At 38.6% G+C, this 23496-nt stretch overlaps 3 protein-coding genes across 7 annotated transcripts in view; 1 reads left to right on the top strand and 2 right to left on the bottom strand.

Moving 5' to 3' along the window:
* spidr (scaffold protein involved in DNA repair) overlaps nt 1-15339 on the bottom strand; it is a 30050-nt gene extending 14711 nt beyond the window's left edge. The window contains exons 1-10 of the mRNA XM_077724593.1: nt 15151-15339; nt 14839-14997; nt 14669-14732; nt 13938-14111; nt 13727-13860; nt 8850-9073; nt 8427-8530; nt 6423-6630; nt 1557-1755; nt 1225-1463 (exon numbers count right to left, since the gene is read on the bottom strand). Of these exons, the coding sequence (XP_077580719.1) occupies nt 1225-1463; nt 1557-1755; nt 6423-6630; nt 8427-8530; nt 8850-9073; nt 13727-13860; nt 13938-14111; nt 14669-14732; nt 14839-14997; nt 15151-15165 (1520 nt within the window). The 5' untranslated portion in view covers nt 15166-15339. The remainder of the gene's footprint in view (nt 1-1224; nt 1464-1556; nt 1756-6422; nt 6631-8426; nt 8531-8849; nt 9074-13726; nt 13861-13937; nt 14112-14668; nt 14733-14838; nt 14998-15150) is intronic.
* A 121-nt stretch (nt 15340-15460) lies between these two features.
* Nucleotides 15461-22138, bottom strand: mapre2 (microtubule-associated protein, RP/EB family, member 2). Of its 2 annotated transcripts, XM_077725304.1 has the most exons (8): nt 21999-22076; nt 20534-20812; nt 19044-19171; nt 18252-18397; nt 17957-18173; nt 17644-17786; nt 17081-17239; nt 15461-16728 (listed from the first exon to the last, which is right to left on the bottom strand). In XM_077725304.1, exons 2-8 carry the CDS (start codon nt 20650-20652, stop codon nt 16618-16620), a joined length of 1023 nt encoding a protein of 340 aa, XP_077581430.1. In that variant the 5' UTR covers nt 20653-20812; nt 21999-22076; the 3' UTR covers nt 15461-16617. The 2 variants fall into 2 exon arrangements, with proteins under 2 accessions (XP_077581430.1, XP_077581431.1); XM_077725305.1 differs by lacking the exon at nt 20534-20812 and having other exon boundaries at nt 21999-22138.
* The window catches only part of klhl14 (kelch-like family member 14), a 59399-nt gene continuing 56034 nt past the window's right edge, over nt 20132-23496 (top strand). For 2 of the 4 annotated variants that reach the window (XM_077725299.1, XM_077725298.1), the window contains exons 1-2: nt 20132-20759; nt 22761-22885. The gene's annotated coding sequence lies outside the window, so the exon portion shown is untranslated. Of the gene's footprint in view, nt 21044-22077; nt 22643-22760; nt 22886-23496 lie in introns of those variants that run through there. The other 2 variants (XM_077725300.1, XM_077725301.1) reach the window with 2 other exon arrangements.

Genomic DNA, 23496 nt, shown 5'->3' with positions numbered 1-23496 from the left:
ATTAACTACAACACTGCACTGTCGTGTGTTATTTCAAAGTCATAGCAGATTTTAACAGTCTATAGCACAAATCTTTGGATTAATTTGACTTACTGTTTGGACTATAAAATGTTCCAAAGTCTCTACAATAAGTGTTGTACAGTGGATTGTTGTTTAATGATGGAGTTCCAGCCCTATGGCAGTGACCAAACTGAAATTTGTATGCCATTCAAAAAGCACTATTAACTACTGAAAATACTGAAGACCTGTCAGAATTACCTATATATATTTGAATGAAAACACTCAGGTTATGCATCACATCGTCACTAATGTACAAGCTATCCAAGGGGCAACCTCATGTATGGAAAATGAATCCCATTAAATGTTATAAAACCATGTAGTATCAGAGATTGACAAAAGAGTTGTGTTAAACACAGAGAAATCTCCCATTCACTTGCCTTTCAATTTCATAATTTAAATGCTTACAGCCCAGTATAAACTTTAAATTTTGTCTGTATGCCAAGAAGATTGCTGCCAAAGAATTGCAGAGAATAGACATTTCTTCGTACAAATATTGTTGTAATTATGCCTTAAAAAAGTGGAAAATGCATGGGTTTTTGTGCCACGGCCCTAAAATATCACATTGTCACAAATAATTAGAATGCATGAGGTGGAATACAATTGTTTTGTTCAATTGCTGTGGGATATATTTCGTTTGTGTGTTTTTTTTAGTTTTCCTAATGTATGGTTTGGAATCATAATGCTTTAAGGTCATATTGCAGGCTGACCAAAGCAATCATAAATGAAACACCCTTTTGTAAAATAATTCATTTTTTTGTTTGTTTTTGGAACATTGATGTCACAGTTGCAAACTTGTTTCTGCCAGTAAGTGGGCAATGATTCAGCACTGGCTTGCTGGTACATGTGAGCCAACACTGGCTTGGTTTTCAATTTTTTTTGGTGGAGAATTTGGCACTGATCACATGCAGTGCGGCTGGATTCAATAATACATGTTTGTGTCCTTTTGTCAAACAATAGCACATGGCTACAGTGTGCATACTTTGTTAAAGCTTTTTGGGTATGGGAACAATAGCCTGACCACTGGGACACAATGTGCAACCAAGGAGTTCTCCGTGCTGTGGTCCCGAAAGCGTCCAAAAACATGAAATACATTTAATATCTTCCAGATTTTTCTAACGAAAAAAACTAAAGACCAAGATGGCGGGAAAAATGGCTCAACAATACCTGCGTTTGCCTTGCTCTGCAGAATTAGAAATGGAGGAAGATCTGAAGGGCAATCTGATGCTAGTGATGGATACAGTTGGGGCAGGGATAGAGTAAACCCTCTGGACCACTACCAGCACATCCTGGTACATAAAACCAGTTTGCCCTAGGCCCTCTATCGCCTCCAGGAGAGAACAGCATTGTCGTTCCTTAAGGGGTGAGGTTTCCACCCTCCTACTAGAACCATCACAGGGTGATACCTGAGGGGGTAAAAAGTTGTGGATTTTGACAAATGCGTTGACATGAGTTCAAAAGCCCGAAGAATGTTGTTAGTCAGTGGTAGATATACACACCTGTTCCATATTACTGTCCTTAGCATCCCTGCAAATTTCAAGTATACCAAACGTCCGACAAAGCGGGTATGGTGTGAGACATTTTGACGCAGAAACACTTGGTGGTGCATTGGCGACTTCTGAAGGGTTTTGAACTTTCCGGCTGAAGTGTGTGTTGAGAATAATTTCATAGCCTTGGTTTTCAATTGACAGACTTTGCCTACAAACACACAGAAAAAAAATACAAAATTTGTAAACAAGATAAGAAGTTAGAGGAATAAGTTTGCAGAAATGTTCGCATTGCGTGTTGTCTAAATGTAATATATGAGACATTCAAGGAAATTTAGAATGCAGAACAGATGTGCTCCCTGCAAATAAATTTTATACAGTTGGGAAGTCCGTTCTTTTTGTATTCTGACACTGCAACTTTAGTATAGGACATGAATTTTACAAGACATAAAGTACAGTGAGTGTGTCCACCTCACTCTATTGACTGTTGTCGTTTTGCTTTCTTGAAGACTGGTGAAGTATAGTAAGTAACAAAATTCTGAATTGATAATGTTACAATATACCATATTTTTTGGACAATGAATCACTTTTTTTAATAGTTTGGCTGGATCGACGACTTGTACTTAAGTGCGACTTATATGTCCTTTATTTTTTAACCCAACCCAACAAACAGCTTGTAATTTTACCTTTTTAAGGCCACAGTCATCAAAAAACTGCTAATATGTTACTTTGACAGGAGACTATTTTGTCTCGTTCACTATTAATCATTTTTAACTACATCCACACACAAGAAAGTAACACATTCTCCTTGTCACAAATTGCTGTAGGGTAACGAGCATTTCCAGGAGTTGAAAAAAAACATGTTGAAGCAGATATAGCTGTTCCAAAAGAAATCTGAAACAATATGATGGAAAAGTTTGATTTGAATTGACGACTACTACATGCACTCAGGAAATGCTACAATCAAACACCTTCCCAATGTGACATCACCAGGAAAACACATCCATGGCTATCACAACTGGGTAACTGATTTTAGTCTGATTCTCTTCATTCCTTTATTTTCATTGGCTCCCATTTAATTGTATGTATGATTTATTTTATGTGCCCGAGTGGACATTGTTCCCTGATTTCTTAAACTCAAGCAAAACCTTTCTGGGGAGCGATACCTCCAAGAGCATTTAAAGAACTTGAAAAACAGCTCTTATAATTACACAGCACATTGTTTATAGTAGTACTGATTTACGACTAAGTCTTTCCACATGTGACAAAGAATAGAATGGTAGATTATTGCTGAGTCAGCGCCAAAAGCCCTCTGTGACTGGATTTGCTCTGCTTGTTGCAGCATGTTTCTGACGTGGGAGCAATTGGAGCTGCAAGATGATGCACACATACAACTGACAGGTTTATTTATTGTGGATGTGGACCACTGGAAAAATAGGAATGGAAATGCTGTTTTTATCGATTGTTGCCTCCTTCAAGTTCACTCTTAAATACAGTATTGTTGCCCTTGGTTTTGTCCAAATTGACTCTGGCTCAAAAGATGTTGCCAATGACAACAAATAGAAATACTAAATGCTTGAGGCATGTGCTGTATGTGCCATTAAACGCATGAATGGTATGACACTGTACATGCATCGGCTATTTCATCATTCACTGACAGACACTTGGAGACAGGGAAGGTTACAATTATAAGACAGCAAAGGGAAACAAGCATCATTGGGTTCTATATACATTCTTTGATTATACTACCTACCAAATATTTTTGCTCCATCCATAAATAACTAAGGTGTAGAAATTTTAGTCAGTGTCCTCACAAAGAAGAAAATGTAGAAAAAACTATAGACCTCCTCCTCCCTGGCGGTCCCCCAAACTTTTTGGAGGGGATAGTCACTAGGGGAGAACAGGGAAGGTAAAAACACCATACTTTTGGAGGCCCTTTGCACCAAAAGAGAAACAATATTTTGTGTTTGACTATGAGGAATAGGCCACATTATTTTAACCCTAATCTCACCCAGGGGTTTAACTGAAATTGACCATTATTATATATTTATTTACTATAATGTCAAAAGTTTAGACAAACTCATTAGTACACGACAGCAGGAATTTACCAAACATGGACATCCGCTGACTATTCAAAGCTGTGTCACACTAATTAGATAAAAATGTTTGTCACATAACACCATTTAAACTCATCAACTGGCCAAAGATCAGTCATCATCATAAACGTGCACTGCATTGTATTATTGAAGTGGAACAATCTGTACTGTACAGTGGGAGAGGAAGTTACTTCCTTTTTGGGAACAGGTGAGTGGGCAGCAGACAGGTAAGGAGTGGCCCGGGTTGCTGGCGTCACAGCACGTAGGTGAATAATATTCACAGGTATTTCCGCTTCAACCGCAGCCCACTCAGGGTCACGTAGCAAAGAGGTGTGGGTGGAACGAGCCTCCGTGCAGCAGGAATGATAGGGGGTTAAAAAAAAAACCCTCGGGTGTCACGTAGCATTCTTTAAAAGAGGAATTTTACCGAGCATAATGACGCCTGAATTGTGTTTAGTTTTTTTCCACTGTAATCAATCCTCGAATCCTGGTGTGGTATAAAAAGCTATTCCACACACACAATAAATATGCCTAAAAGAATTTGTGGTTAAATGAGTCAAAATTGTTGTGGGGGGGGGATTTGAATGGTCCACTCTTCCAACGTGATTTACAAAAGCGAAAGGTGCCGAAGCCAGCATGTGTTTCCAATCACCTTCTTTTGGCTCCCTCTCACACTCGCACTCCCTAAACAGTCCAGAAAAAAAAAATGGAGTGTTTTTCCCCCCCTTAGCTTGCTGGAAATGACCTAACGACTGCCAGGAAGAGGAATGTGAAGCCTTCCCTGGAGCTGTTCGTGACGTCAGCACATTGAGGAGGCCCCAGCGCTTCCGCCAGCCTGGATATTCCAGAGTGCACTCACGACTCCCAACAGCTGGACTCCACTGCTGCCTCGCTCCCACTCCAAAACAAGCCCCAAACATACACAGCCCCCAACTATCTGGACTCCATGTGAGGGACTGCGAGGCACATCTGGGCCTTTGGTGCTGATATGGGGGTGAACAGGGCAAAAGGCAGGGGTTTACAGTGAGGAGACACAGCTGTTATATCTAAGATGGGAATCACGCTGCAGATTTAAGTGCCAAATTGTGATTTAATGCCTATATCTGATTTTACATACATTCTATTTCCATGTATATTTCATGTAAGACATTGCCTATATTTTCTTATATTTTTTTACTTTTTCCACTTTGTGTTTGTAGCTAGCTCAGCATTGCCTTGTCTAGAAAAATAAATAAACCAAAAAAAAAGTCAGTATACTTTGACTTATTTTCGGGCTCAATTGGTATTTTCTGTTGATTTGAACAGCTATGGGGAAAATGTGTATATTTTTGATAATCTATTGTATTGATGCTATACTCACAATGGCAGGGATAAAAATTATAATTATCCACGAGTCAGATTGGAAAATATACAATTCCTAGCCTATTTTGTCTATTTACAGCATCATTGCATGAACAATAAGTAAGCCACTTGAGAAGAAAATATTGGAATAGTGTCTTTCGAACCATGATTTTTTTTTGCCTTTTCATGATTTTCTATCTTATGGCGTATACTTTATATTTTTGCATAGATCCTGGCGGTTTACGTTCAAACAAGCACACTCCCTTAATGCATCTTGTTCTCCTTTTGTCCAAAATCTTGTGAGTCAACATATCCCCCCCAATGTGTTGTTGTGCAATTGCCTCAAAGTGTTCTTTTTTTCAAACTGCTGCCAAGAAATGAATTTGTCCCGCACTAAAAAAACTCCAAAAGAGGGAAATGCAGGAAAGTGTTTTTACTGAACACACACTTTTCTGTCACGTTGGTGCAAGTTGTTCCTCTTATTTCAGCTCACAGAGTGTACTTTCTTCAACCGACACTGCGATGTTGTCCATTTCAAACATTAAGCATGAACGCCGACGTCAAATGTGTGCTAGCAATACTATGGGAAAGATCTTGTTATTGCCAGGCAAACATAAAGTAAGATGACTTTACATCAACCTCACATACAAATGAGTGTATCTGCAGATTAAGGAAGGCTAATTACTTTGAAAGACATAAATACATGTTAAAGCTTCAAGTGTGACAACACTTGCATATTATCAGTTTCCATATATGCTACACTATCAATTAGCTCTTTCATCCTTGACTTACTACTTGGGAAAAAATGAATCTTTCAGTTAAATGCAAACACACGACCATGTTGTACATTATAGTCGAAAAGGTGCAGTGGAGCTCTTAAAATGTTTTTATTTTATTTTTCTAATCACCGCCTTTGAACGCTTCTACCGGTGCCTGAAGTGTTTATTGCTTTATTTGTTACAGCCCATTAGCGTTGCCGATTAATTTTCTGCTGGCATGAGTTCAGTTTTTTTAAAAGGTTCATTTTGGTTACAAGTCAATGCAAGTGCAGCACAAACACACTGAATGGACCAGCTTGATGTTAGTGAACTATACTGATATGGGTACTTTGGAATGTACACGCAAATATATACAAGACAGTTACACAAATGTGATACTGCAAAGTATATATTGGCAAAATTAGCCTAAAGTCTGCCTTTGATTATTAAAGCACTGCCTTTGGGGATAGATTTTATTCTATTTTGATGTTGAATGCATGTTTTGATGCATTTTGTATGACCTCCACTGCATTTGAGCAAGAAAAGTAACTGTTCTGTCTCTAAAATGAATTGCAATTGAATATTATATATGTTAGAAATAACGCTGTGCACACAATTAATAAAGTAAGGTTTCTTTGCCATAAGGCTTTGGCAATGTACTTCATATGAAGGTATGCGCTCACCAGGGTGGGTAGATGTGGATGATGTCTGCAGGCACCGGGCTGAGTTGGGCTGCGGTCTCCCTGCAGAGCATCACCAGTACATGCAGACTATCATTGAGGAGGGGGTTGGTTTGACCAGGTGGCAGGCGGTGCTGGCAATGCACCAGTTGTGCGCCACACTCCTCCTGAACCTCTAGCACCTCCAACACCAGCACACCAGGCCTGTCCGCTGGAGAGGACAGCAACAACAACACAGATGTTGAGTGTATATACTGACTTTGTATACTGAGGGTCAACCTTTTGAATGAGATTGGAGTTAGTTGTTCACTTTTAAATTGTATCATTCGGTGAAGATTAACAGGGAAGTTGTGATTAGAAGTCATTTAAAATGCAAGACTATGATGCCATTGTGTCGCATTTTTTTTATTAGTTGGGAGATAATACAGAAGGAAAAAAAATGTGAGCGGCCAAATAAAGAGAAAGTATGTTGGCAAGGCACAAGCTTCAGAGTGCAAAGTTGATTGCAGCAGCTTGTGAAATGGCAGCCTGTCAACTTGAATACAATGAGGCTTTGTGCATAGTACCCATTTATTGAATGTGGCTGGAGGGGGTATTTTACTGTGATATGTTTAAACAATATCAAACAGTAAACAAGAGAGCTATTATTAAATTTTTCAAGCCCAGGTTGCATTTTTGACCTGTGTTTTAAATGCCACATGGCAAATATGTAAGAATAATGTATCTCCCAGTGAGTTGTAGAAGAAACCTTGGCATTTGATTGACATTATTTTGAGCCAACATGAATTGACGACATCATGACGGTAACTGCAGGTGATGCAATTAATGTTTAGATATGGATTGAGTTTGTGGGAGTGTAAAGTTATCATCATGAGTTCCTGATATGTTGCGACTTGTAGATAAAGCAACAAAGACATTGGAAAGAGCTTTGATGAGTCAACTAAAATATTTACAAATTGTGTCAAATATCATCAGTTCGGTGTACCGTGTATAAGCTATTACACTAATCGGAGCTACCAAATGGATAACTCATTTGTTTTCTTACTACCAACTGTCAACTATAAGTCACTATTTGAAGACACCCTGTGAGGTAATTTGGTACACCGCAGAAGGAAAATAAATAGTGGGCAGTTTCCTGTAACTTATAGTGACTTTAGAGTACATATACTTTCACAGCATGGCTTACATACTCACCTATAGTATGTGATTGGTAGTTTCGAACTTCCTGCTAATAAGAACGGCACCCAGGCAAAAAAATGTGACAACCTGAATGTATATTACTGTCCATTTTACACAGAACTCACGCAAAAATCTTTCATACTGAATCCATTCTGAATTTGATAGCTACCATGAGTGCCAATTTCCATGAAAGCTATAAATGGAAAATGAGGAATCAAAGTTAAGAAAGGTGGTAAAATGATTACATAGAAGACATGTCAAAATACAAAAAGTATGTCAAAAGTATGTAAATTTTAACAGCAGACACTCACTTCTCTCTCCCATGCTGCTGGGCTAAAAGTAAATGTTGACATCAGACAATTTACAACATCAAAGTAGTGTAATTTTGGTGTCGCTTTTCTGCCTAAAGGGCAAAACAACAAGTGAAGGTGAGCCATAGATTTCCCAATTTTTGCCAGCAGCATGAGAAGCTGAGTGGAAGCGGGAAGGCGTATGAAAAGAAATAGCAGAAAGCCTAGCGCTTAATGTGTAGATTAAAAGGGAAGAGTCTTCTAAACCTTCACCTCTGCATTGAAGTGAGGAATTGGGTGATTCCAGTTTTCTGCCTGAAATTGTGATTGTTGTGTCCTCTGCCAAAAGAAATGGTGGCTTATACCATCCCATTTTACAACTCTTTCCTTGGCTTCCATACAAAAAAAGTTGGCTGACCATGAGTGTGGCATATATTATAATATTTTGAGATGAAAGGCTCAACACTGTTTTGTCTCCACAACTCCAGTTTTGTATACACTGAGTGAGAGGCTGAATTGTGAAAGTTACAAATGATACCTTCAGTGTCTGTCCAGTTGTCTGAGGTGGAGTGGTGCATCCATAAGCTTACAGCTGACCTTTGCCTGCAATTGAGTCGATTCAGTCGCTCTGCAAGACCCCCACTGTGCAACATACATAGAAATACAAAATCACACAAAGATGGTGAATATGATAGGCTTATGTGCTACATTTTGTAGATGAAGAAAATTCTCAGTAAGGCGACAAACCACAGATCAAAATGATTTTAAGCATGCTGTTGCCCTACAGGCAGGTGTCAATATTATCAAAATCTAGAAACAACTCAATAGTTATCATGTTGATATCTGTCATGCTTGCTTACTTTGTATGCTCCTTATGTAAAGGAATAACATCAAACATGCTAGACTGAATCTGGAATCTTATTTGCTTATGTATGTATGGAGCATAAAAACTTTTCCTTACGTTTGAAATCTTCTCTTTTTTTTGGCCGAATCTTCTGGGGTCTTGGCTTGCTGGTCAAATGGTTTCTTAGGTGTCCGTGACATGGCATGAATGCATCGGACCCATTCACTGACAGACCTTTTGATTCCTTCACTACTTTGGCCTTGAACACTTTCACTGTTTAGTCTGCCAGTAGTCAGTATGTCACCAGTCTCTCTATCAGATGCAAATCCTGAGATGTCCACCTGAATCATGCAAATGAAAAAGAAAGTATAAATTAAATTAGGGTTACTTTCTGCCATATTTGAGTATTATTAAATGAGTAAAGAATAAATATTGAGGCACAACAAGAAAGCTTTTTTAAATGGCATAATTTGATAAGGAAAATCTATAAGCATTTGTCATTCATGTCACAACAATGTTTGCAAACGTAAAACTGAGTTTTAGTGGTATATGTCTCCCATACAATAGGTGGCTGTTAAGTCCCAATAAATATTTGCCAGTGAAGGGGATGGATAATATTGATGACATCACAATCTCAAGCCACTTCATAAAAACAATAATAACTGGTTATCTTCTACTCTGTAAGTGAATGATCAGACATCAAATTAGCTGCCGGAATGGGTCACAGTAATCATGTCTACAAAAATTCAACCCCAAATGATGCTAAAAGGCTCACAAAAAAACATGAAAAAAACAATATAAAATAGTTTTAAATGTATTTTTATTCTACTATATATTCCAAATGGTTTGTAAAAAAAGTGATTATTTCATCAAAAAAATAAATGAATATAAATATCCTAACAGTAAAACACACCATGTTATTTTATGGCATAATTCCCAAGCCTTTTTTTTGCTGCGTCACAGCTCATTGCAACTCATGCAATCAGATCTCATGGAAAAATCCACGATAAAACCCGAGTTCCTGTCATGTGTAGGCAAGACCAGCATACCAAGCTCTCCCATTTGAATCAACTTGACCCTGCTAGGCTGAGCGCCAGGCAACGTCACGCCGTAGCCAGCCGAAGAGAGTGAGAGAGAGAGAGAGCAAGAGGGAGGAACACTTTGTTCCTGGCCATGGATCAAAAATGTCTTTTAACCCAGCACTGAAAGATTTCTAAGTACACCGCGTGAGCGTCCGCGAGCAACTTTTCCTGAACAAACAGTAGTAAAAAACAAAGATGTTTATAATCTGGCAATGACGGAGATGCCATCATCCAGCCATATGGGGCAGAGGTTAGTGAACCTTAAGTGTCCAGCTTCAGGGGGTTTGGAAAACAGTTCTTGAAACTCAACACCTTCCTCACAACTCCGCCTGTTCACTTCCAGCGCAAGTACAACAACACACAAATCTGGCAGGCTTTGCTCCAGTGAGTCAGACAAGCATTTATCTGGAATCATAAACTTTTTGGGATCGGACCTGTCCGTCTGGATCCCGTTAGATCCGGTTTGATTTAGGATTGGCAGGGTCCCTACAAGCTTTCCAGTAAGCACTGGAACTTCATGTGATGCAAACAGCTGTGTTGTGCTGTTCTTTTGGAAACCACACAAATGAAAAACATCGACAAAGTGAAACAAGGGAGTTCAAAGCAACGTCATGATGCCCATCAATTTTGAGACTCCAGATCAGTCAGAAAGGGTCAATTTTCCTCTAAATGGGAAATTGCCATCAGGATTAGATAAATATCAAAAGTCACCATTTACATGCATTAAGGTGCTACTGCAGGACAGGACATAGCAAACTTAAGGCCTCAATTAGATATTTGTTAGAATTAACTGCAGCCAAATGAATTTATTGAACAATACTGCATGAGAAGTGGACAACTTCAAGATTTATGAAATGCAATCAAGTGACAAAATAGCTCAGCCAAGACCTTTTCATTTCCTTTCCATTGTGTCTGTTAGAAATCTTCAATCAATGATGAATTTCGCTTTATATTGTAGTGATAACGTGTATAACCATTAAGACTGTGAAAAGGCTATTTAACGTTATTTCTTTTTAGACATCTCTAGTTTAAGGCTGGAATGTTTTTTTCATTATTTCCTTGGAGAAAAAAATCTTCAGGCATTAGAACTTCCATTTCACTGAAGAAAAAAGTTTGACTTTTTAGATTTTCCACTGTATACACAATCTAAATAGTTTCCCTAGTTGTGTTCAGCCATGTCCTATTATATTTGTTTTCTACTTTGTATATACTTGCAGATGTATATATACACAGTTTTTTACAGCACTTCCATCCCTAAAGAAGATGGTGACTCAGTTTCCTAAAATAAAGACTTGTGTAGAAGTATCATTGCAGATTTGGGCAAAACATTTAATTGTATTTCTTGATGTTTATAACCACATGCCTCTAGATCATGATCTTTAATATCACTTGACCCCAGAATGCTGACAACAGCAAAAACAAAGTGTGACAAGGGGAAGTAGCCAGCTCTAAGGGAGGGATGCTAATCTGTCATGCGTTTCCTTTCAACAAACTCAAGAACTTCCTCCCAACATTCTACTTTAGTCTTAAAAACGGTTGAATCTGCCAGAAAAGCCAATACACACAATCATGTATTTCCATGAGCCCCCATGAGAAAGACAATAAAAAGAGGATTATGGACCCACAAAGGCTGCACAGACGTCAAGAGCACTTTAGTTAAAAAAAAATCCAAACAACAACCACACAACATCACTAATTTGTCCTGATGAGGCATGCCAATTACTTGAAATAACAAAAACGTTTGTGTGCAGTCATGAGCTGGTGCACGCCACTCCTTGCACATTCTCTCCATGCCAGCCCAGCCTTTCACAAACACTGCACCTGAGAACAAGCAAAGCCTCCAGCGCTTGAGTCTGACCCCGCTGACAAATAAAGTGTATATAGATACTAAACAGCTCTGTTAAAATACCAGGATTTTATGATACTAAAAAAAAGGGGGCTTAAGAACTTGCTCTTTAAATGCTTTCAGTGACATTGACAATGATAAGCGTCAAATCCACTTCAACTAGAAGGAGCAGTGAATAATCACAGGCACAACTTCAAGTCAAAATGTTTTGGGCAATAGCAGAAAAAGAGTTGAACTGTCGTTCCTCCCAGTTAAATTTTATTTGATGCCTATTACCATACATGTCAGAATGCAAGTTATTAAGGGTTGCTTTGAAAATAAGGAGGAAAAAATCCAATTATTCAGACCCAAACTACTAGAACTTATCTGCAAAAAAAGGGGATCCTCCTAGAAGGGAACCAGATAATACACAATCTGACCCAACTGGTCAACTGGTAAAATGGGATGACGTAAGAGAGGAAACAGATGGTAAATTTTTAAGATGTTAACAGTTAACTGGTGAAATAAACTGGTTTAAGAAGATAATCTGATTGTAAATGTTCTCATCAAACCAAAATACTGGGAGTTTGATGAATAAATATGCAGCTGTAAGAAAGGAAGAAGACATTTTGGTGACAGTTCCTTATCTGTATAAATAAGCCATTGTTAGAAAGGATCCATATATTATAACCTTGACACCAAAACATTCCTATATCAAGTGATTTTGCAGTGAGCCTTCACTTTAGAAAAAAAAAAAAACCTCTTACGCATTTTGGTTCTTGTAAAAGTTTTTTGTGACACTACAACTGGAAACCCACTGTGACGTTAGAAAGAAGAAAAAAGAAGAAAGACGATAGTAAACATTCAGAACATATTAGTCAACTGTGTGAATGGGTAACATTTGGGTACAACTACTACCCTGCCAAAGTAGGCTCCTATGCTCACAGAAACAAGTAATGCCACTAAGTTATATGTATAAATGGGAATAAAATAGTAAAGATTTGGAATAGCTAGTTATCAGCTAAAATGGGCAGCTGCAATAATATAAACATTCCGACCCAAACAGATATCTAAATAAATCTGTGGTGAGATGGGAAACAGATGTTGAATATTAAGAAAGAAAGCTGATATTTCCCTAACTATTGACATTCACTATAAATATATATCATAATCATTACAAAAACATTGTGCTTTTAAATATGTCATCAATATCACAGCTGAACTCCTTCATGGTCTCCAAAAACAATTTCTTCCATCTACAAACATTCACTAGGCGGATAAGTGTCGGCCAGGGTATTATTGAAATTTCAGCTTATGAACTTTGACAGTCTGGAAATCAACCAGAAGAGTCTAGAAAATTGCAAAGCAGGCACAACGTCTTTTTCATCCTTCTAATGTCAAGTGTGCAGTGCTTCACCTAGTGGAGAAACTCCTTAATGCACAAACACTCAAAGTGTGGTACAAACAAAACATAAATCACACCCTCAAAAGATCAATATACTTATCCTCTGATACGCAATATGCAAATGATATGCTACATCAAGTACACACACTCCATGTAAACATCATCTGACAAGAAGATTTGGCTTGCCAAATTAAACAGTTAAATAGCGCCATCTATTAACCATAAATAGTAATAACACCCAGATCAAAACTTTTAGCCACATTAAAAGGAATTGTAATCTTTTGGAGAGGGTATTGTGATAATGTTGTTTACAAGAAAGTTGTCACTTCTATTGTCACAAATGCAAAGATTTTGCTCAACCAAAAACAGCATATGAAAAGGAAAATGGTGAGTATTTTACCCTACCTTTGTTGCTGTTAGTTATCTTTGCAAAATTTAATTTGATGTGGATTTTTGCTGCTCTGCAGCTTTGTTACCATTCATTAATTTTACTCAGAAACTTGACATAAAGAAATGCGCCACAATGTTCAGTTTGTTCAGAGCGTAAATACAATATTAATAGCAACGATATCAGCGATTTTCATAGAAAAAAATGGAATGTTCGTCTAATTAGTCTGAGATTAAATGTTAAATGATGTTTTTGAGGCAAATATTTAGTTTGACATGCAGGTAGTTCACTCACATCAATAGGATTTGCAGGAACTTCTTTGGATTCGTCATCACAGGACGGCGACTCACAGTCAGAAATTTCCTGGCCGCTGTCTTTTTCTACGTCCTGCTCCTCCGACCCGTCTGTTTCTATGACGGTCATGTCAGCTATAGTAAAGATAGATGCAGGGAGGATTTTCTGATTGAAGAAGGAAAAAAAATGGTGCTCATAGACTTTACTATACCTTCATCATTGGGAAGAGTGTGCAGTGCTTTGGGGTAGGTCCGAGTAAGCACCGGGGATCTCCTTGCGACCCGAGAACGGTGATATCGCTGTTGTTGGGCGTCATCCTTGTCTGACTGTTCAGTGTCGCTGGAGGAGCTCCATGCAATATCTACTGGATCCTCATTCCGGTGGTCTACGAAAGAAAAGGAAGATCAATCAGTCAGTGGCAGTAGTTCTGTCCACTCTTATTTGTTTTTCGTGTTTTACAGCCCATCTATCTTTTTTTAAATTACATTTTAATATTTCTTAATACATTCCTTTTTACTTACTTTTTCTTTGTACTTTATACTTTTTATTTTAATGATGAGTGATGAGTATTTTAATACTTTAGTCCTTTTTTTCTGTTTATGTTTCATATGTACTGTTAACAGATGCACTTTTTTATATTTTTCATATCTTGTGCTGACCCGGCCCATCTGTCAAATTTTTTGAGTCAATGTGGCCCTCCAGAGAATATCCACACATGCACGAGGAGAACGTGCAAAGCTCACATAGGATTTTCCGGGATTGAACCCTTGATCTCAAAACTATGAAGCAGATATACTAACCACCATTCCATCCCCATGGACAAATATTAATTATTTATGTCAAATGAGGTGGTGACAATGAACAACATTTTTTTGTTGTTGACTATCAACAGTATTGTAAAAAAAATCTGATGTAACATTTTTATTCAAAATCATATTGTACCTGAAACTGACGAATGTGCCAAATTTCTTTCAAAATGCAGTTTTCTTCCTGATGTATTCACATCCTGCAACAAAACATTAAATGCCATCACATGCATTGTAATTGTCATCCCTATGCACAAATCAGGGCATGACAACTAGTACATAAAATATGAATGAATGTAAATTCACCTTGATGAACGCAGAGTCCGAAAAACTTTTTCCACGTTTTTCCCAGCTTCTCGATAAAGAGGCTGACGAAACTGTGGATGTTTTTCTCACTTCTCTTACACCGCATTCAATATCATCCGGGAAGTAGAAATACTTTAAATCCTTAGTCCACTTTTTACGCTGCACATGCATACAGGAATGCACAAATGAGTGAATGTGCAACATGTCTTAATTAAATGGAGATTGTATTGTCAAAAACCTTTATACTGTAAAATGTAAGATGTAGAGACGCTAACTAACTTCATCAGCAACAACAGAAAGCTAGTTTCTTACCTTTCTCGAAGACATGCTTTGTAAATAGTTTCACCGGACACTAAGGCTACTTTAAAGGGATTCCCGTACCGCATAATTCCTACTGATGATGAGAATTTAAACTGTAATCTCGCAATGTTTGGAATCCAAATTGATTATTAGAAAATGAAACCAGTACTGTTGACTGGTGCGCGGTGAGTTGACGCATTAGATGTCAATAGTTTCGTTGGATTTATCTACCGGCGTGCCCCGACCCTAGTTCGGAGAGTCAAAATGGCGCCGCCTTGTGGTTGGAGTCTCTAGTTTCACCTAATAAATACACAAGACTAGATTTAATTTGATTCAATGGACTCAAACATTTTATTACAGCAAATGCATCCGAATCTCAACAACTTTCAAAAAGCAGGTTAAACATACAAAAGCTCACTTGTAACATACATACTTGCTTTTCTTATTAAATACATAAAAAGGTCAAGTTATTCACAAATGAAATGCAAACATGCAAAAAAAGGTATTTTTTTTTCTCCAGGGAATGCATCATAAGTAGGATATGGAAGGAAAAAAATACATTTACCATTCATTAATTATAGACAGCAAAAAATGTTTTACATTCTTTTTCATTTACACAATAATATATGACTAAAGCGTTATGGTGGACTGTTCAGCTGTCTATTAGTAATAATGCAATACTAAAGGAGGGGATACAATGTACTTACTGGAATATATAGCGTGAAAAAAACACTCAGTGGACTGACCGTTAACACCAGAAACTAACCGCTAAGAATTATCTATCACAAGATGTTTGAAAACTTAAACTGTTGCATTGTAAGACTATACCGAAAAAAAGTGTCTTCCTTCCTGACGTTTATAGCATATTATCAATGTAACCGTTGTGGTAATTGCTGCAAACATATACTACTTTAATCATACAGTGGTGTTGTTCACAATTCATGTGTCTTTTAATGTCCATCTTCACACGGACGCAGAATCTATGTCTAAGGCTCCAGAAAAATAATAAATATGGCGAGGGTTTCTGGACAGATTGTCCAATACACTCAAAATGTCAGTGCAACAACACGTTCTGGAAGGAAGGTTAAATAAGAGCTACTATGAGCCCTTTTTGGGCTTTTTGCTTATTGCAACCATGTGGATTATAATATGGACATTAAAACAAGAAAACAAATTTAAAATGGAACGCCGACAGCAAGAATCTCAGCATTTCATTGAATGAAATATTTGATAGTCCTTGTGATGATCTGATTTCCACTTTGTGACCACAGCAAAAAGTCACAAAAACATCGAACAGTGAAAGGAGGGATATACTTTAAAAAAAAACAAAAAAAAAGTGTATAAAAAACAAAAACAAAAAAAATGATGATGGTGCTTCTACTCGGGAAGTGGCTTTAAATTGCTCAGTCTTTAAAAGAAAAAAAATAAAATGGGAGGAAGCGTTCTCTCACATTAAATACAAGTTTGGGCCTGTTTCAGTCAATATTCATCCTGTTCCTCCTCTTGCTGTTGTTGATCATCATGCACCACCTCGTGGACTTCCTGATCGACATCAGGACCGTCTCCTTCCGCCAGTTCGTCACCTCTCTCCTGATGAAGAAAGAGCTGATAAATACTTCGGCTCACGATCCTCCAACTTTATTTACATTTAGTTTATAAGGTTAAAACGGTATAACTAAAGTGTCATTTTGGTTCAATCACAGTCATCCAATTTTGAGAATCTACTGAAATCAAGTACTGATACGATTCCTTGGCATAGATTAAATTAACCTATTTGCGTTTTGTTAATAAACCTGACCTCAGATTTGATACCCCTTGCCAAATAGAAAATAAAGCATTATTTCTTTAAACAGAAATATTTCCAGTTTTACTTTTGTTTTTGAACTCTTTTCAAAGCAGCAATTACCTGGCAAAAAAAAGCCGGGTTTGCTGTTCTACTGACCTGATCGTCAATAGTGTAGAGAACTTGCATTAGCTGGTCAACGAAGGGAGCGTTGCTTTGGCCCTGCTCTTGGCATAGGAGCTCCACCTCTCGCAGTTTGCTAAAGTAAAAGTCCCGTTCCTTCTCCACACCTTCCAGGGCCACCTTTAACATGTTCACCTACCAACAACAACAATTACAATTTGATTAGTTTACAGACCTTCGAAGAATCAACATGCATGTTTCAATTGAACAGATTCTGATAAAAGCTTGAACAATGTTTTGGAGGTCAGGAGCTGTGTTCCAAGGCCTGGTGGTGTATGGATCAGCTTTTGGTTGGAAACTCAATCAGTAGCCTTGTTAAAGTCCTGTATTGATTACTTCACTTTGCTTTGCTATAACAACATCACCTTGTTGCAGACCATATGTTAATGTGCATCCCTTTAAGAGGATTACAGTGTTGCCTAACAGTGGATTTAACTGATTGGATGGACCTACTCAATGACAATTTGATGGAAGACACTTAACAACATTTGTGTATTGAGCTGCCATATTTGTAGGATTACTTCACAGGTTACATTTACCTGGTCAGTAAGTTGTGTGACCTGCACGTCCAGCTCCTTTTCTCCTTTAGCAGGAGTTGTTGGCATGGGGATTCTTTTGGCTGAAGAGGGTCTGGATGTTGGGGTAGCCGACTTTGGGGTTGTGGAACTTGACCTTGATGCTCCTGTAACGAGTAAAATTGCAATGAAAGATGTGCATGGGGAAAAATGGTACAAGTATTGTAGATTGAGGCCTAGTGAAGAGAAGACTCTATAGGAAAAGTCACAGACTAACTGTGTTGGGGGAACCTGCTTCTGGTTCACTGCTTGAAATTCCATTTGGAGTTGTGTTTACCTGCAGTCGGAGAGCTGGCTGCATGGTGGGACTTTTTAGGAAGGTTGAAGATCTGCTCTCCAGGATCTGGTGGGGGGATGGCATCCTGACCCTGTCTGGCATCCACAGGGTCATACTCTTTGCCGTCGTAGTTGGCGTCGAAAAACTTTTTGAACCATTGGATGAAGTCAAGATTGTCTTGAAACCGCCCTTTGACTAGTTTCTCCACTGGGATAATCTAGATGCAGAGTTGAAAGGGAGGTTTTAAAGTGTGCCAAAGTAAGAAAGCTTTTCCTGGGTGAATTATCTAACATACCTTGTCCACTTTCATTCTTTTGAAAGATGCTTGCAGCAACTTGAAGTTGTGAATATACTCGTGTTCCAGTTTAGCTTGAAATTTAACCTTCTTAAGACTGATACAGCCCGGAAAAAGAAGATCCATGAACTGGCAGTAGGCAGCTCCTACACACAAACAATTAAGAAAAAAAAATAAGATGGAGTCTTATAGGAGGTAGATCATGCAAAATTGACTTTTCCTGGCTCATGTCAAAAGATTTGGGCCCCTAGAATCTGTGCCACCTATTTAAAGTGAAATTAAACAATCAAAAGAAATCTTCAATGATCTATTTCTGGAAAGTCTTTAAAATTAAACCCTTCTGGACTACTACTGTAATGAGACAAGAAAGACTGACTTAATTCTCGGGCCATCTTGAAATACATCATTTAAACCTTGGACTAGTATTATCTGGAAAACAGACATGATTTACCTTGAAAGAATTACTGCAGTAGCCTAGTACTGAAAAACACACAATTCCATCAAAGACATCGTCTCCTTAAAAGTTGATTAACGGAAAGTAAGTAAACAAGCAACTAGTAGGGAACACACACAATCAACAAGCTGTAGGAATTAGTTGACATGTTAATGTGTGCTGGCACAGTGGCTTACAATTGGATTACTACTTTGTCACAGCAGGGGACGACTGCCCGCCACCTGGTTTTAGTCACTCATTGGAAACCCTCAGGGAACAATTGATCTCACACGACCATGTATGCAAAGTAAAGTAAATAAAATAAAAAATAAATAAAGATGGTTATTTCACTTCCTCACCTGAAGAGAGCTGCTCCACTTTGGTGTAATTCAGGCAGAGGATGTCGTTAACCCAGGCTGTGATGTCATGCCTGCTCATAGTCTCTTGGGTAATTGAGGTAGAATACACGTTGACCGCCATCCCCCAGCTATAACACACAAAATATCATCGCTCAATAACCAAGTCTGTGAGGCTGCACCTCACTACAATCGGAATCATATTGAGGGGAGATAACTAGATTCCATGTAAACTGTCTCAATGCAAAGGACCACTTTGCAGTGTTTCGCGACGTATTCCCGCATTTTCAAATTTTAAAAGCCACCATTTTCCAAAAAGCTTATGTTCCAATTTGGAGCCAAGGAACCTTCATATTGCCTACATATGAGTGACCTGACCTAACTAAAGTTGACGATCTGACTTAATGAGTTAACAATAAGCAAGGAAGCACAATAAAAAAAACGTTTAAATTGATTTCAATAGGTTAAGCAGTAGGGGGCTTTCCGGCGGCTCAGTGGTTAATGCGTCAGCCTCACAGTGGGGGACCTGGGTTCAAATCTGGGTCGCTCCCCCTGTGTGGAGTTTGCATGTTCTCCCCGGGCTTGCGTGGGTTTTCTCCAGGTACTACGGTTTCCTCCCACATTCCAAAGGCATGCATGATAGGCTGATTGGACACTAAATTGCCCTTAGGTACGAGTGTGAGCATGAATGGTTGTTTGTCTCCTTGTGCCCTGCGAGTGGCTGGCCACCAATTCAGGGCTACCTCTGGGCTGAAGTCAGCTGGGATAGGCTCCAGTACCCCCCAAGATCCTAGTGAGGATAAAGCAGTTCAGAAAATGAGATGAGGTAAAGCATTTTTCTAAGTGTGTTTTAACTCTGTGCAATCATGGAACTAAATTCATGTGCGTTGTCATCACTCATCTTAATTCTTACAAAATGAGTCCTTTATTGGGGTATCAATGGTAAAAAATAAACATTTTAGTAGGTCAATCAATTCTGTTTTCACTACTTGATTCTAGTTTCCATTTGCCCTACATTATTACAGACACACAAACACAACACTTAACTATTTATCACAACTAACTAGGTTACACGTGCGTGCTTATCCACAGCAGGACACGCTTGTCAACAAAGCGAGAGGGGCAAGCGGCATTAGCATGCTTTGTTAGCCGGCTCGAGAGCACCGCAGTTCGGCCTCGACTCTCCCCAGTGCAGGCGTGGGGGTTGGGGGTACGTCAAACATACGAGGGGGACAACACAAAACATGTTAGGCGTTTTTTTTTACGGATGTGTACTTGGCTTAGATCTAAATGCCCGCATGACGACGGTGTGTGCTTAGAAAAAAGATGCAGGTTTACGCAGTAGCAAGATAATCGCGGTTGCTAGCCAACACAGCCAACATGACAGCCGCAGACTACGAGGAGCAGCCGGACGAGGCCACAAAAACCCAGCCTGTCCTTGTAAAAATAGATGTTTTACTGCGTTTTTTTAAAAAACAGGATATTCATTGTACCTGTAGGCGCGCTCCCCTCGCACTGTATTCTTCCTATACGGAATGATGTTGGAACCATCCGGGCCGATGTCGTTGTTATTTTCTCCATTCGGGGAAAGGGCTTGGGTGGGACCGGGCATTTGCGTCTCGGAATCGTTGAACAGACGCTCTGTTCGCACACTCTCAGCCGGGGAAAAAGACACGAACGCAGCCGAGAAGGAAACGACGTGGAGGAGGAGAGACGCGGGTAAGAGATTCTTCTTTTATTCCTCCCCTTGCCTCTGCTTATTCAATGCCAATCTGCCAAAATGACGTAGCCGGTAGATTTGATCATGTGACGACCTCGTTTAGTGGGTAGCCTGGTTCACTATTGTGATCACTACTTAATCAGTGTTGCTGAGAGAAATGAACCATTAGCACCAGCTAATCACTCCTTTTGACAGCAACAACAATGATCAATCATTGCTGTTTCACCAATAACGCCCATTTTGAAAAAGGAATACTACTACTGATGTAATTAGGAAGCAATTGGTATGTATATTTGCACCCCACGTTGTAATTTGAGCGAAAAATAAATGCAAAATATAATAGTGCATTAAAAAATAGTAACAGAAGTACCGATGCGACTTTTTCATTTACATAAACTTAATGCAATCCTAAACAATATCGTATTGCGTGGATTATGGATGGCTATTTGTAAAAAGAGCACATGCAGCATCATTTTGTGACTCTTGGTTGTCATGGAACACGGTTGACTTGTGGTGAAATGTGCTAAAACACAATCCAAAAGTGCTCTCAAAACGTTACTTCAGTAATGCATTTGCCAATTATGCAGCCATTCGATTTTTTAAATTAAAATTGTAGACATTTCCACAACAATTTAAATCACTCAACTCAAACGTACCCAAACCAAGTGCCAAAGGGTGTTACAAAAAATATTAATTTTAGTGAAATTGTGTGCATATAACGTTTCAATTATTGCATGAAATTGAGTTCAAAAAAGAGACCAGAGTTCAACTTATACCCCAAAATAGAACCGGACATTATTCATGCGCAAATAGACACTTGACTTATCAGTACATAGACAGCACCCCTCCGTTGCTCAAAATAGATTGCTCCTTCTCCCTTGGAAGGGAAATGCGATAGTCCACTTCCTGTATTTTTCAAGTGTAGCGGTAGCAAGTAAGCTAGTTAACTTCACATCAAAGGGGCCACAATATGAAAAAACAAGAAATACCAAATCTCCAAGCAACTCATCGCACATCGCGTTACGATGAGGTTTAGTTGACAGGCAATTAGTTTAATTGCATATTTAGTTGTATTCTCTCTGGGCGACATATGACAGACTGACAGCCCACATATGTCGGGATCGGGCTAATACAGCTACACACAGGGACATGTGCTCCAATGAGTCTTTTTCACTTCGTTATTCGTTTTTCCAAGGCTTTGAAAAGAACACAAACACAACTGCATAGATCAAACTTACCCGTGATCTGCTGAGCCGCAGGTTTACCAGGTGTAGTTGTAGAGGGGGGAAAAATCTATTTTCCGGCTGAATTACCACACCCCTCTAACGCCCATTCACCATTGCTGAGTGGAAAATTGCACTTACTTGGACAGCCTGCCACTAAGATTGCTCCTGATTGGTCAGTTGCATATATCTTCAGGCTGACCAATCGCTTGTGATTGCGTCTGTGCCTCGTAAAGACCGACTGCCTCCTGACAGACTGCAAATATATCATTATTTAATGAACACGGATTTACTCGAATGTTCCATTGTTTTTAACCTCTTTCATTTGAAATTACTTGAAAGTAAATACTTTTACAATAATATCCTGAGTTTAAAATGTTTTGAGTCAAAATGAAATTACATGATTAGAGTATAGAACTATACAGATTGACTATAGAAATTCTAGAGGGGGAGTAAATATATATTCTATCGTATAGAATGTTAATTTAATCCCTCCAACCATAAGAATCCACTCATGTTGAACACTAGAGAGCAGTCGCATGTCCTGTGACAGCTTGCAGTGCGTTTACGACAGCTAATAAATGCACTACTGAAGCAGAGGAACTCAAGTGTATCGTGCTTGAAATGAAATAAACAGGAGCTGCCTGGCAAGCATTATGGTAAGGCTTTAATATTTATCACCAATATGCCACTGAAAAAAAGGAAAATATAAAAAGCAAGAATGTGATATGGCCGTCTCATCTCATCTAATTTTCTGAACCATTTTATCCTCACTAGGGTTTCAGGGGGTGCTGGAGCCCTTTGGAATGTGGGAGGAAATCGGAGTCCATGGAGAAAAGCCACGCAGACTGGGGAGAACATGCAGACTCCAGACACATGGACCGACCTGGATTTGAACCCAGGTACCCCAATGTGAGGCCGAGAGGCTAACCACTCATCCACCAAATTTTCATTTCACTTGAAGAAAAGGAAACACTGAGCAGTGGCCTGCACATGTGGTGTTTATTCAACGCTCTTATTTGCAGAAACCAAAATTTACATTAAATCTGCCACCCACAACTTACTGCTTACATTATATGATCTTTGGAGGCCTTGATTGGACAGCATGCCAAATCTTACATCATTTATAACTTTGGAGGACATACATTGAAGATAGGGCAACATGACATTTGGAAATTTGATTATAAAACTATTCAATGTGCAAAGAGAATTTGGTTAATATGTTGTTTAAAGGAGCATTATTTAAGATTAGCACTTTGATTCTTCATTATAATACCCTAATAATTCAATAGACATTAACATTTATTTTTTGTAATTCAATTATTAAACTGAATTTTTATGACAAGATCACTTCTTTGTCTTCGTGTGGGCTGTAGGGTACGTAAACGTCAGAATGTCCGATGTCAGGTATAAATAGAGCAAAAAAAAAAACAATCTTATTCTAAATGAAACTTTTCCAGTGTTTTTTTCAGCAATTTTTAAAATTATTTTGTTTTAATTCCACATTGTTATT

This window comes from Stigmatopora nigra, chromosome 9, assembly GCF_051989575.1.
Source record: "Stigmatopora nigra isolate UIUO_SnigA chromosome 9, RoL_Snig_1.1, whole genome shotgun sequence".
NCBI classification, from domain to species: domain Eukaryota; kingdom Metazoa; phylum Chordata; class Actinopteri; order Syngnathiformes; family Syngnathidae; genus Stigmatopora; species Stigmatopora nigra.
The sequence above is the reverse complement of the archived record's forward strand: the minus strand, read 5'-3'. Positions and strand labels throughout refer to the sequence as shown.